The sequence below is a fragment of the Gossypium hirsutum genome, chromosome D10, assembly GCF_007990345.1.
Source record: "Gossypium hirsutum isolate 1008001.06 chromosome D10, Gossypium_hirsutum_v2.1, whole genome shotgun sequence".
Taxonomy (NCBI): domain Eukaryota; kingdom Viridiplantae; phylum Streptophyta; class Magnoliopsida; order Malvales; family Malvaceae; genus Gossypium; species Gossypium hirsutum.
In genome coordinates this window covers 59,104,049-59,117,819 of record NC_053446.1, presented here as the reverse complement: position 1 = coordinate 59,117,819, position 13,771 = coordinate 59,104,049, and the positions used below count along the sequence as shown (strand labels likewise).

General features: G+C 31.4%; 2 protein-coding genes across 2 annotated transcripts; both read left to right on the top strand.

Annotated features, from left to right (window-relative positions):
• The first annotated feature begins 6,086 nt into the window (after positions 1 to 6,086).
• LOC107915689 (copper transport protein ATX1) lies at positions 6,087 to 8,346 on the top strand. The gene is made up of 3 exons (XM_016844817.2): positions 6,087 to 6,496; positions 7,374 to 7,449; positions 8,053 to 8,346. The coding sequence occupies exons 1-3, from the start codon at positions 6,488 to 6,490 to the stop codon at positions 8,214 to 8,216; spliced, it is 249 nt and encodes an 82-aa protein (XP_016700306.1). The 5' UTR covers positions 6,087 to 6,487; the 3' UTR covers positions 8,217 to 8,346.
• A 1,393-nt stretch (positions 8,347 to 9,739) lies between these two features.
• Positions 9,740 to 12,631, top strand: LOC107915688 (uncharacterized). Its single transcript, XM_016844816.2, has 3 exons — positions 9,740 to 11,176; positions 11,855 to 11,966; positions 12,109 to 12,631. Exons 1-3 carry the CDS (start codon positions 9,740 to 9,742, stop codon positions 12,363 to 12,365), a joined length of 1,806 nt encoding a protein of 601 aa, XP_016700305.1. The 3' UTR covers positions 12,366 to 12,631.
• Positions 12,632 to 13,771: the final 1,140 nt, after the last annotated feature.

Here is a 13,771-nt window from a genome sequence, read left to right as displayed (position 1 = left end):
AATTTACTTAATGGAACTTCAATATATTTCATAATAACTTCATAAACATTTTTATTTAATATTTACGGACTCGGTTTATGAAAAATAGTTTCGCTACAGCATTTTTTTACACCACTAAGAATTAGGTCATTACATCTACCATAATGAATTCACACCCCCTTTTGGTTGGCCTTAGGAATTTATAATTCATGTTAGAGATTCACTTAGTACTACTAGCTTGGGTTTTCCTCAGGATCCCCTTTTTATGCTATCAAGTGAAGCATCACTTTTAAAGGTCATGTTGAATGTCATGTCTGATTGGAATACAACTTTGTCATTGTAGCACCTATTACTCAAAGTGAATCGATACATCACGAGCAAAGGATGTCACATTTGGACACTAAAGCTATTGGATTCAAGTTATTGTATTAATAGAAATTATGTTGGGTTTAAATGTAGTTGCTCCGGCAACAAATGTAACATCTTATAGTTTGGATTTGACAACCGGATCGAGCGAAGGGTGTTACTATTTAGTCTCTTCTTACTACAATTTAGTCTCTTCATTCAAATCTACGCATTTTGTAATTAAAATTCAATTCATATTTTCACCAATCATTCATCAACTTTTATACATATATTCTTGATATATTCACATACAATTCAATCATCTAACCATTTTAATATGACTTACTCTTAAGTTAAGTTAGGTAAAGTGAAATTCTCGAAGTACTTACAATCAAATGCTTGGATGAGTTCTTTCTTCTTTCTTCACTCGTTTGTTACTTCTTTCCCCTTATCACGACCTTATTGACCACCTTTCTTATTTTTCTCTTCATTAACATATCACACACATACAAGATTTAATATCAAAACAATAATCACATATAATTTCCATGCAATTTTAATGAAATAAACATGAAATCCTTAAAGAAATCTCATCATCTTTACCTTAAACTTTTACTAAAATCCCTAACTTCAGTTTTCTCTCTTCTCCAATGTAAACACTAGTTAACTTTACAAGAAACTAAGCTTGCTATAGGGTTGCTCTATTGATTTCACTAAGAACCTATAGAAGAATTTGAAGTTTTTAAGCTTGAAGAAGTTGAGAATAGTAGAAATGACTAAAATGAAAAAAAAATGAAAATTGATTAAGAAGAGATATGGAGGTGACGTGAATGGATGATGGTGGAAGTGTTTTCTACATCTTTCTTTAACAAATATATATTTAATTTAGTATTTAAAATATTAAAAATATTTAACTAAAAAAATCTAAACATCACCTTATACATCTTGTAGCCCACAATTATTTTCAATCTCATCCACAATTCATAATACTCTCTTGGTTGAATTGCAATTCTAGTCCTTTCTCTTTTTCTCCTCAATCTAATTCAATCTTTTATATTTTTAATTTGCACTATTTTGCCCCAACACTTTTCACACTATTGCAATTTAATCAATACCTTAAATTAATTTCTATCAATTCAAAATTCTATTTAATTCCCTATAGTATGTAACTACCTTCTCTACTAATACTCATGATTCCTATTTTATTATTTTGAAAATTCTAACATGTGCAAATTCCAAAATAACATTATTCTCATCTTAGGGGGTGTTAGGGATGTTACAGTCATCAGTTGAATATATTTCTCCGTTCAAGTACATTTGAGTCAAGAATCGACTCACCATATTGGTGCTGCCAAATTGTATAACTATTATAAAAAAATTCTAATAATTTGGACAACTCAACAACAAAAAATCCAGCATCCTTGCCGCTAACTTCCTACAATGACAATTGTATACAATAACACAACTACTTTATACCCTACAAATAATATATTTAATAAATGTTACGACAATTCTAACAATTTCAACAATTCTTAATAATAGTAATTCGAATAACATTAACACTAACTTATTACATCGACGACCATATATAACAAACACAACTTCCTTATATCTTTGGTAAAGACATATTCAACAAGTCTAAAAACATTAATAAGATAACACTCCCATTAGCACAACTTAAAATTTTCCTTTCAACGTTTCATAAACACAATATTAACCTAAGTTTGGCAACAAAAACTAATCACATTTACAATACAACTATTTTATGTATTATGGAAAATGGCATTTAACTGATTAACTGAGTTGTTGAACCTTGTCAAAATCGAAAATTTTGTAATAAGATTACATATGATAAATATTTTAAAGACAGTGGAATTTTAGTATTTTTACTTTTACATTTCTTTTGAAATAAAATCTCAAAATTTATAGGAAAGGGTAAGTCATTACTTAGCTAAAAGTCAATAGTGTCCAATTCCTCCTTTACTATCACCTACAAGATTCTTGAGTGAAATCTTTTGTATCTTTTCTCAATGTCGACTTCATTGTATAGTCTTTTTATCATTATGAAATAAGTGGACAGTAAATTTTTCACATTTTATCTAAAAATTATATGGATCTCGACATCTGAAATACTTCTAAAAAATCGTATTTTAGAAAATAACTTTTTTCTCTTAACTTATTTTAATAAATAATATTAAATTTTATAATATCAATGTAAAAAAAACCCCATTTGGATAAGGTGAAATAATTTTTTGATATTATCATAAACAAATATGTGAACAAAACAAATTGTTAGGCTATAGAACTTTGACCCAGTTGAAGTCTTAGACATAAATTCATTACTATTGATCTAATATATATATTTGGACCATTTAAAGGCAAATGAAAATGATCAATTATTACTTTTAATTTAATTATGAATATATTTAATAACAAATGAAAATTAAATGTGTACCAATATGAAGTACTAATGTGTACTATGCTTTGAATGGAAACTTCTGTACTGCAACATAACTAACACTGAAATTTCTAATTTTAGCCTTTCACCTACTTCTGCCCCTCCATAACCACTTTTTTTAATAGCACCAACAATTAGAAATATAATAATAAATAATATTTGTTTATGGGTGAAAATTATTTATAATAAGTTATATTAAAATTTTGGTTGAATTGGTAAAATTGAAGTTTTAGAAACTATGATGATTTAGGTTCAAATATACTATTTAAATTGATTTTTATTGATTTCATATCATATATAAAAAAAATGTCTTTAAAATAATATTTATTATTTTGTAAAACGAATCATTTTAGCTATTTTTTAACTGATTTGATATTCGATTAACTTGTAACATCGGCGTATTATATATAATATAGATATTTTAAATGATTATAATTAAAACTAAATTAAAATAATGTAGAATTGAGAACTATAGTATATCTAAAATCAAACCCACAAAATTAAAATCTAAAAAAATTAAGAAAATTCGTACATAATATTATTTTTTATATATAAATATTCAAGTTAGTTAAGTTGACGAGTATTATTTTATTATTCTAACTCGATTTGAAACTTTTTTTTAATTAAGTTGAGTAAAATGAAATTTAAGTTGAGTAGAATCAAATAAATTTGTTCGAGATAAATTAAAAAAATTAAACCAGGCATATTGAAATCTTTTTGACAATATGTCTAAGTTCTGAGTTAAATAACATAGGTACCATATGTATCTGATTTTCTTTTAACAATATAATTAGTATGATAAACTTGATTTGATAATTTATTTGTTTAAGATCTCAAATTTAACATCTTAGAATATTTAAAAATTATAATTTAACATTTATTATTTAATATATTAAAAATAATTTTTTGAATATATGTTTTATAATTTTTTAGAAAAATATTTTATAAATATTTTGAATTTTACAATATTATATATTTTTTTGCATATTAAGATCTCAATTTGCACGTTTCCAAAACTATCTAGGACCCAAGGGGTGTTTATATCAATTACTTATTTGAGTTGCAAAGTACAAATAGACTCAAACTCAAAAAAAAAACCGAATTACTTTGATTCAAAAGAACCGAATAACTTAATTCAATTAACTCGAAATTTGAAGAAAAAAAATATTTTTTTAATCAAATCAAGTTTTGCTCACCCCTATATTTATTTGAGTTGGGTTATTTATTTTTTTGGATCAAACTATAGAGTAAAATTTTAAATATTAAATAAGTTTCAAATCTCAGTACTCTTAGTATATTTGGAATTTGGTCCTCATACTTTTTTTCAGAAATTTAATCTCTATACTTTTTAGATTACTAGCTATTGACACAGTTATTTTTTTTTAAATATCAAACTTTTTTATAATATCAAATAACAAATGATTGTGCTAAGCATTGTTCCCACTACTATATTTAAATTTTAGGATTTAGTATTATACTTTAATTTAACATAATTGTCCTTTTATAATATCATTAGTTAGTCTAAATAATTGACGCTCTTAATTATTTCAGTTAAAATGCTTATGTCAAATTTTTTCTTAAAAATACTCATTTCAACTTATCATGCCGAAATAGATTTTTGGTGTGTGTTAAAATATGCTCTTTTTTTAAAAAAAAAATCACATCAACATTTTAACTAGAATCATTAAAAATGTTAACAATTTGGACCAACTAATGTCATTGTAAAAGTAGATAATTAAATTGTGTCAAATTAAAATATAAATACTAAATTCCAAATATGAACATAATTTGACCATTATATATAAAACAGAAAAACATAATAGTTGTACATGCGTCATGCAAAGAAACTCTTAACGGGCGTTTGGTTCTTCAAATGTAATATTACGACCATTTGTATAGGGTAACATTCCAGAATGAGATTTTAGTGTTTTGATTGTCAACATTCTAGTCATCTGTAACCTCACATTACGAAATAGTGTTAAGATGCTATAATATAGGATGTAATCTCGTTACAGCCTCTTCATTAGGTTATCTTAGATTACGGGCATAATCTTAAATTTTGGACCAATTTGCCCTTTGTTTTTATTATTTAATCAATTTAGGCTTTTCTCTTAAATAAAGTTTAAGACTAATTAAAAACAAAATATTTTTTTCTTAATAGTGAATCAGTAGATGTCATTAACTACGATTATAATTATTATACTTTATTTAATAATTTATTTATTATTATATTAATTATTTTTATAATTATAATTATAATTATGATTGGTGTTGTATCACTTTTTATAAATTATTATAACTATGGTTTGTAAATTTATTTCAATATCATATATTTACTTATTAATATATAAATTGTAATAAAAAGTGAAAGTTATAATAATTTATCATAATTTTATGGAAAATGAGACAAAAAAATATTCAATGAACTAAACTTGTTAAAAAAATAAATTTTATAACAAGGACAATTGACTAAAATGAGTTTGTATATAATCTTACATTCCGTCAACCAAACACATAAATCTTACATTCTAGTCAAATGAACCAAATAATGTAATCTTACATTCTACCCGTAATCTTATAAGGTATTCCTTTTATGTATAGGTACATATTTTTTTTCCTTAAAATTACATTCTTAACATAAAAATCTATAAGAACATGGTAAGTTTAAATGTGTATTTTTTTTTAAATTCCGCCCGGCATTTTAACCGAAATAGTTGAGGATAATAATTATTTGGACCAGCTAATATCATTATAAAAGTAAAGGGTTAAATTATGTCAATTTGAAATACAAAGATTAAAGGTTAAAGTATTAAGGAGGCTCTTGTACTAGAAGTCGGATTGTATTTTGCCACATCTATTAAAAAACGAGCAAATTAACCCTTATATGTTAGATCAAAGAGCAAACTGGTCATTTTCTTAAAATTTTTATCCATTTCTATTGTTAAGTGATGATGTGGCAGACAAAGCAAGTTGTCACATGTACCTCATGTTGACATGGTATTTATACTGTCATGTTAGCAAGTATCTAAAAATTATAAAAAAAAATTGTAGAAAATTATTTAAGAATTATAAGAAATTATTGAAATTATTAAGATTTTATACAAATATTTAAAATTGCAATAAGTATTTGAGTTAGAAATTAATTATGATCGAGTTAAAATTTATTTAAATATTTAATAATTATTATGATAAATTACTATAAATATAAAAAATACAAATAACTAGGAAATTAATATAAAATTCAATAGAAGTGAAAAGTTTGTTTTAAGCAGTTTTTTACCTCGCATCTTATCCAGTGCTAAGTGGATTGATTTGAGAAAATATTTTATAAGCTTACACATTAAATTATTTGTTTATATTTAAGATAAATTACACATATTTTATTTATTTAATTTTAAATAATTATTAAAATATTTAAAAATTTTCATATTCAAAATTTGATGATAATTTTATAATTTTTTGAAAGAAAATGTACAACGACTAAAGCAAAATAAAAAAAAAGTAGTAGAAAATGGTTGGAACAGCTGGTGGTTTGAGCTTTGAACATCACGCTACGTTGAATATGGAAGAAATGGTCCACCGCCCTCCAATGGTTCTTCTATAAATTTCTACCCTTTCCATATTCGCTTCTTCATACCTTATTCTCAACAATTATCTTCTTCTCCTTTTCTCTCCCGCTCTTTGAATTTCCAAACTTAAAAAGCTATGTCTCAGGTAACTTTTCTTTTTCTTTTTTGTTTTTTCTTATTCAAATTATCTCATGTTTCTTTTCGTTCCTTTTGGCTGAATTTTTCGAAATCTGTAATTGGTTTTCTGTATGTTGGGAGAATTTTATCCTTGCTTTCTGGTTTCTGGGTCTTTATCTGTTTGATTTTTGGATTGAAAATAGAAGAGGAAAGACTAAAACTTTAGGCCGTCTTTTGGGGTTCTCCCTAATTCAAGTTCCGATCGTTATATCAAATTTTGATAGATTTGGTATTTTTGGGGTTTCAAGGGTTTTGGGAGAAAATAAGGTAAGCTATTGCGTTTAGAAATCTCTAAATGGTGGTAATTAGTATCTGTTAGCTTTGTTCATTGAATTAGGGCTTTCTTTCTGGTTTAGGGTTGAGTTGACCTTCTATTGATGTGTACAGGGAATTTTGTTTAGATAAAATTATAAAATTTTGGAGAGCCAAAGTTAAATTTCTTTTTGTTAAAAAGGGCTAAAAATGTAAGTTTTCCATGTAATCTAATACTAAAAAAGCTTAATTAAATGTTTTGATTTTTTAGAGCGGCTAAAAAGAAAATTTCCCATTTAGCCAATGGGACCAAGGCCCTGCCTACCCTTTGCTAAGCCCCTGGCGGAGTGGGTGGTTTTTGTGGAAATTCTGCTTGTGTTGGTTGAACGACCACATTCTTATGAACACTTAGCCAAAAGAGGGAAAGAATATAAGTGGTCATGATTGGCTTCCATAATCTATATCAATTTTCAAAAACATCTAATCATATGTTTTGGCCTGGTTTTGTTTGGTTCATGGTCGTTGAACACAGCTTTGTAAGGTTCCCTTTCCGATAATGTTATAAACTGTGTATTGTTTTTGGTTGATTGCAGACTGTTGTTCTCAAGGTTGGTATGTCATGTGAGGGCTGCGTTGGAGCCGTGAAGAGAGTTTTGGGGAAAATGCAAGGTGTGTTGTAGATCTTGCTTTTGTTTAACGTCTTGTTCGTTTCTGCTGATCATAATGTGAAATCAATTTCAACAACTGTTGCTGCCGTGGTTTTCCACTGGTCTCCCTGAGAATTACTTCCTAGGCAAGCATATTATGTCGGACTAGAGGAGCCGGTTAATTTAAGATCCGATTGTTTTGCAGAAAAGTGGCTTTTGAATTTGTTTTCTTGCATTCTTCATCACAAATAATAGTTTGGTCCCAAAAAACTTACCCATTTTTTTGAAAATGCCTTGTACCCTTGAAAAGCGTTGCATTTTCCGAAAGATTGATCCTACCAACCTGTTCTTGAAGCAAAACAGAAAAGAACTGATCTCTTATGTACTTATAGGGACCGATTCCTAAGAATTGAAGCTAGAGACTGATCTCTCAAGTGTACGGATTGACCCTTTTTATAGTAGAAAACTATAATATTTATACCCCCGTTTATTTAGTAGATTTGTGAAGGATTAGCTTCTTTCTTGCATTCAGGTGGGAAATTCTTCTCTCAAACCAGACATGCATAGTTACACATATATTGGCTGAAGAATTAGAATCATAATAATGACTAATATTCATATTCAGGTGTGGAATCATATGAAGTAGATTTGAAGGAGCAGAAAGTGACTGTGAAGGGCAACGTCCAACCCGATGCGGTTCTACAAACTGTGTCAAAGACCGGAAAGAAGACTACCTTCTGGGAAGGAGAAGCTCCGGCAGAAGCCGAGACAAAGCCGGCCACGGCTTAAAATGTCTTAAGCCCTTATTGATTGATTGATTGAACATTTCAAACTATCCTATTCCTATGAACTGTAGAATTCTTGGATGATTGTGATTTACTTCCTGTGTTGGTAACTAAAAACGGAAGATGATTTCTTATGATATTTCCCTACTTTTTAAACAAACAAAGGTCCGTGTGAGTTATCAGGGTGAAATAGATGGTGGATTTTAAAGAATTATTAGCTGAAAATTCCACTTGATATTTTGTTTGTCCGTAGACGGTAATGGAATTGAATGGTCTTCAAAACTTGATACAACAATTCAGGAAAACGACATACATTGTCCATAATTTTTTTTTGATATTTTATCTAATTTAACTGTAAACAAATAATAATAATAATTAAGACATTGGATATATGGTAAAATTATAAATTTAAGATACAAATATTATAAAAAAAAAATGGATTTAAGCTTAACGAAACATAGCTACTTCTGGTCATACACTTTACGAGGCTTTTCAGTTTTAGTGTTAAATCAATGGCAGATGTTGAGAATTCAGTTCTTTCTGCACCATTCCCATATTATTATTAACTTCCCGTTTTGCCCTCGACTTGCTGCTGTGCCAGAACCCTTCCGCATCCTACCACACCCAAGGCTCTTTTAGTCGTTTCACATCACTCAACCCGAAGCGAAATATCCCTTTAATACCAGTAGACAAAAAATAAAGAAAAAGAGGAAAGTAAAGGGCTAAAAACGGCCCAGTCATTGAATCCACCCAATAATCTCAACCGTCCATTTCATAAATTCAAGGGTTCCCATCACTCGGCAAATTAATTTCCATTTCCAAATTATTCTTTTTCCCCTTTGGACACTCTAGATTTTCCCTCTTCAGTGGTTTTTTTTATCATTTCATCATAAACCCTAGCAGCCTCCATCTCTCTCTTCTAAAAAAAAAGACAAGATTTACGTGAAACTCCATAACTCTCTCTTCCCTCTTTCTCTCTCTTCAATTTTTAGTGAGAGAGACTATTTTTTTAAGTTTTTCCCTTTTTCTCTTCAAAGATCTTTGGTTTTTTTTTCTTTTGTCTAATTTATGGGTTTTTTTTAAAATTTTTTATCTGGAGTTGAACGATCTCTGTTAGTATGGTATTGTTAGTCACTCACTACTCTGTTGTAGTTATCTTTTACTAGTTTCCTTCTTTCGTAAGAAAAAAGAAAGCTTTTTTTTCCCTTGTAGCTGAGTCAAAACGATCTGAGTTTCCCCGAGTTGTCGATTTGTTTTTTCTTTTCTTTTTTTGTGTGTGAACTAGTTGAGTTATGGGTATGGGTCCGTTTCGTAAATGGGGGGTCATCTGTTGGCTGAATATGTGTTAACGTTCTGTTGGGTTTCACGAGGTGGTTGGTGGAGTGGGGGCTTTTTCGGGGTTGGCTTTTGTTTTTTTTCGGGACTCGTCTGAGTCGAGTCGGTTACTGAGTCAACACGTGGAGTTGGTGTAGGAAAAGATCGTCCGAGGAGTTCGGTTACAAGCAGAAGCAGCAGCACTGGACGGCGATGCCTTCGGTGGGGATGAAACGGACCACAAGGGTTTGCAGGATGAAGAGCTCGGAAGCCCGGGTTCTTCGTTCCGGGCGGCAACTCCGGCCTGATTCCGGCGAAGTGAAGCCCAAGAGGCGCAGTAACGATGGCGTTGAATTCAACAACTCGGTGAAAAAAAACCCAAAGAGTGAAGTAAATAAATCCTCTGTCGCCGAGCTAAATGGGAAGCCTAAAAGATTAGGCCACGAAGAGACTCCAAAGAAACGGGCCAAGAAAATGAAAGCTGAAGCTCTAAACAATGGCACCACTGTAGATAAGATGTTTGGGATTGTTTATACTAGAAAAAAGAAGAGAAATGGGGTCCAAAAGTGCCTTCTTTCTGAAAATTCAGAGTCAAAGACTACAATCAAGTCCACTGCACTTGAAATCGATAAAGTCAGCTGCAAAATTGTTTCGAGTCCATGTTTTAAAGCTTCGAAGTCAGTTCGAAGCAGCATTCAGAAGAGGAGGAGTTCGCTTAGGAGAATGAGGGCTAGAAACACTTTCTCTAATGGAGCTCTCATGTCTGATTTGATTACTAGTAGGAGAAATGGGATTCCTTTTTCCTCAGTAGTTTCGAAAAACAAGCTTAGGAGTTCAACCCGCAACGGTTCAGCGTCGAGCTTAAGCGACATGAGCTCTTCCGTATCAGATTTAGTGCCCAAGGTAGAATCGGATTCATCGCAATGCTCTGCCAATGTATTGATCATCGAACCAGATAGATGTTACAGGGAAGAAGGAGCAGTTGTGTCTTTAGAGCTCTCTCCATCAAAAGAATGGCTTGTTGTAATTAAAACAAAAAGGTCAAACAAGTATTCTCTCAAGGCAGATAAATTTATGAGGCCAAGCTCAGTCAACCGTTTCACTCGTGCTGTAATTTGGCCTGGGGATGATAACTGGAAGCTCGAGTTCCCGAACCGTCAAGACTGGGTTGTTTTCAAGGATCTTTACAAGGAATGTTGTGAGCGCAATGTGCCTGCTTCAGTTTGTAGGGTGATCCCTGTGCCTGGTGTTCGTGAAGTTTCAGGGTATGCAGGTAAACCCAGTGTGCAGTTTCGAAGACCGGATTCATATATCTCTATTGATGGTGACGAGGTATCAAGAGCCTTGGCAAAGAGGATTGCAAACTATGACATGGATTTAGAAGATGAGGAGTGGTTAAAGAAGTTCAATTATGAGTTTTTTCGTGGAAATGGGCATCTCCAGCATCTATCGGAGGATTGTTTCGAGTTGATGATTGATGCTTTTGAGAAGGCCTATTTTTGTAGTCCAGATGATCACTCAAATGATATATCTGCTGCTGCTGCTCATTTGTGTGTTGATCTGGGTATTAAAGGAGTGGTGGAAGCTGTTCATGCTTACTGGTTGAAAAAAAAGGAGCAAAGACGGTCACCATTGCTTAGAGTCTTCCAGGTAATCTTTATGGAGAATTTTTCTATGGACATAAATATAATTGTAGATTCATTTGGGAAACTGAACTCTCCTTCGATGTATCATATCATCATTGTACTATACTGTCATTTTGTAAATGAAGAAAATTCTAGCTTGTGTCCCTAGTATGTGTATTTGTTTGTTGAAATTTTCAGGGAAGTTTAGCATGGAAAAGTGCACTTCTTTTGAAAGGGTTTATTGTCCTATTTCTTGTTCTGATTCCCACAATTTGTCATGCAATGAGTTCATAGAATTGTATCTTATTGGTCAAATGATCTTTTGCCATAACAGTTGCATGCAATGATGCCATGCTATAGTGACACAATTTAGAGGGAAAAAATAACAGATTGTGAATCAACCATATTGCAGATAGGATTAATACAGAGCACCCAAATATTCTTTCTCTGAACTTTGTTTTATATTCTGTTTTCTATTTGTTGAGAATTTGGAATTTCTGTTCTGCTGCAATGGGAAGATATCGTTTTAGTGATTGGGAACGAAGTATTGTCATCAACTTATCATGCTATATACCTTTTTGTTCCCTGGCATATCTTGAAATTTGAAATATGCATCCCATCCGTCATTACTGTTCAGTCCCCTACCTCTTCTTTCTGGTGTTTTGGTAGATATATGATCAAAATGAATGTTGGATTGTAACAGGGTCATCAGGTCAAGAAGGCTCCCGTAGTTCCACAGCCTCTTCTACGTAAAAGGAGGTCATTTAAGCGTCAAGCTAGCCATGGGAGAGGCAAGCTACCGAGTTTGTTGCAGGGTACATTATATTCTCTGACCATATCAGTCATGCTCAACTATACAGGCTCTGTTCTGATTTTAATGTGTGAATGGTTTTTCATGTTTTGTGTGAATGTTTAAGTGTTAATAGAACCTTGTTTCATGTTTTGTGATACGTGCAGCCATGGCAGCCCAACATGATGCAGTGGAAGAAGAGATTGTGATGGTTAGAGTCGAAGAAGCTAGAGGTGCAGCAACCAGAGCGGTTGAATCGGCCATCCTGAAACGCGAACAGGCACAGATGCTACTTCAAAATGCGGATATGGCTACATACAAAGCCGTGATGGCACTTAGAATTGCTGAAGCCGCTAGCATTGGTGAATCCTCAGAAGGTGCAGTTGGTGAACTTTTTGTGGATGAGATGCCGGTAATCAGCTAATGGTTGATTTTGGCATCATCGGGAGGACAAGAGTAGTGTAATAATGTAAAGGTTTTTTTAATTGAATTGGAATGTACATTGTGTATTATTATAACTTGATATCATACCCAAAAAAGAAAATTTTCGCCCAGATCTGAAAAAGGCGAGGAATTACAGGAAATTTTGAGCCCTCTGGTATGATCATACTACTCTTTGGGGTTTGAACTAAGTTATTCTTAATTTCTTAAAATATAATATTGATTTTAATTTAGGTTTGATTGACTTCATATCATGACGTCCTTCCGGATTTCTTGGTGGCCAAGTTTATAAATGATACCCACTGGTTCAAATTTTTATGATTCTATAAATGTTTCTCTTTTTTAAATATTAGAATTTTAAAAAAATTGTTAAATTAAGCCGTATTTATGGGGAAAAATACCATTAAAGGTCTGTTTTTTTTTAAATTTATTGAAATGAGGCCGGTATTTTATTATTTACCGGAATAGTCTCTTTTTTTTGAAAACGAGTTTCCGTCAGCGCGATGTCAGGAGATGTATCAGCAAAATGCGTTCCTAGGGGCGCGCTTTGCTTACATGGACACAAAGCGCGCTTACGAGGACGCGCTTTGTTGCCACGTAAGCAAAGCGCGCCCCCAGGAACGTATTTTGTTGCCACGTAGCGCGCCCCTAGGGACGCGTTTTTGCCGTTTCTCCTATGTTAGGTTTTGGGTTTTTAGGGTTAGGGTTGTTTTTAGGGTTCTAAAGAAATAATTAAACAAATAAGGGATTAGGGTTTCTTAATTAAATTAATTATAATTTTTTTTAAATTATATTAGGTTTCGTGTTTATAGGTTTTTAAGATAAAATTAAAGCAGGATGCTTTATCAGAAGAATTTCTGAAATCGTGCCCACGTGGACGCGCTTTTGTTACAATAGGTTCTGAAAAAATAATTTCGAGTTTATGTTTCTGAGCGAATAGTATAAAAACGCTTCAAGCAGGATGCTTTATCAGTTTCAAGTCCAGCTAGCATCCCCAGCCTACCGTCGCCACATGCCAAAAACCCGCTTTCCGCAGGTAATTCTCTAACAACGGTAATGGAGGACCATGCATATTTCGGATATAGCATTCCAATATCCGATCTACTGACTTTTATAACAAATAATAAATTAATAATTATCTAAAAATGCATAAATAAAAAATCTTAAATAATATTTAAAAAATAAATTTAACACTTACCATTTTCATTTGTTCGACGGATATGTGCTGGTTATCAAGACGAATCAATTCTCTGGCCATTGCTAAGTTCGTATAAATTTTTACGATTTAAAAAATTTAAAAAAAATTAATTTTTTTTAAAAATAATTAAAAATAGGGATTTAAGAGAAATTTAAGAGAAAATTGAGAGCAAATTAAAATTAAATATGGAT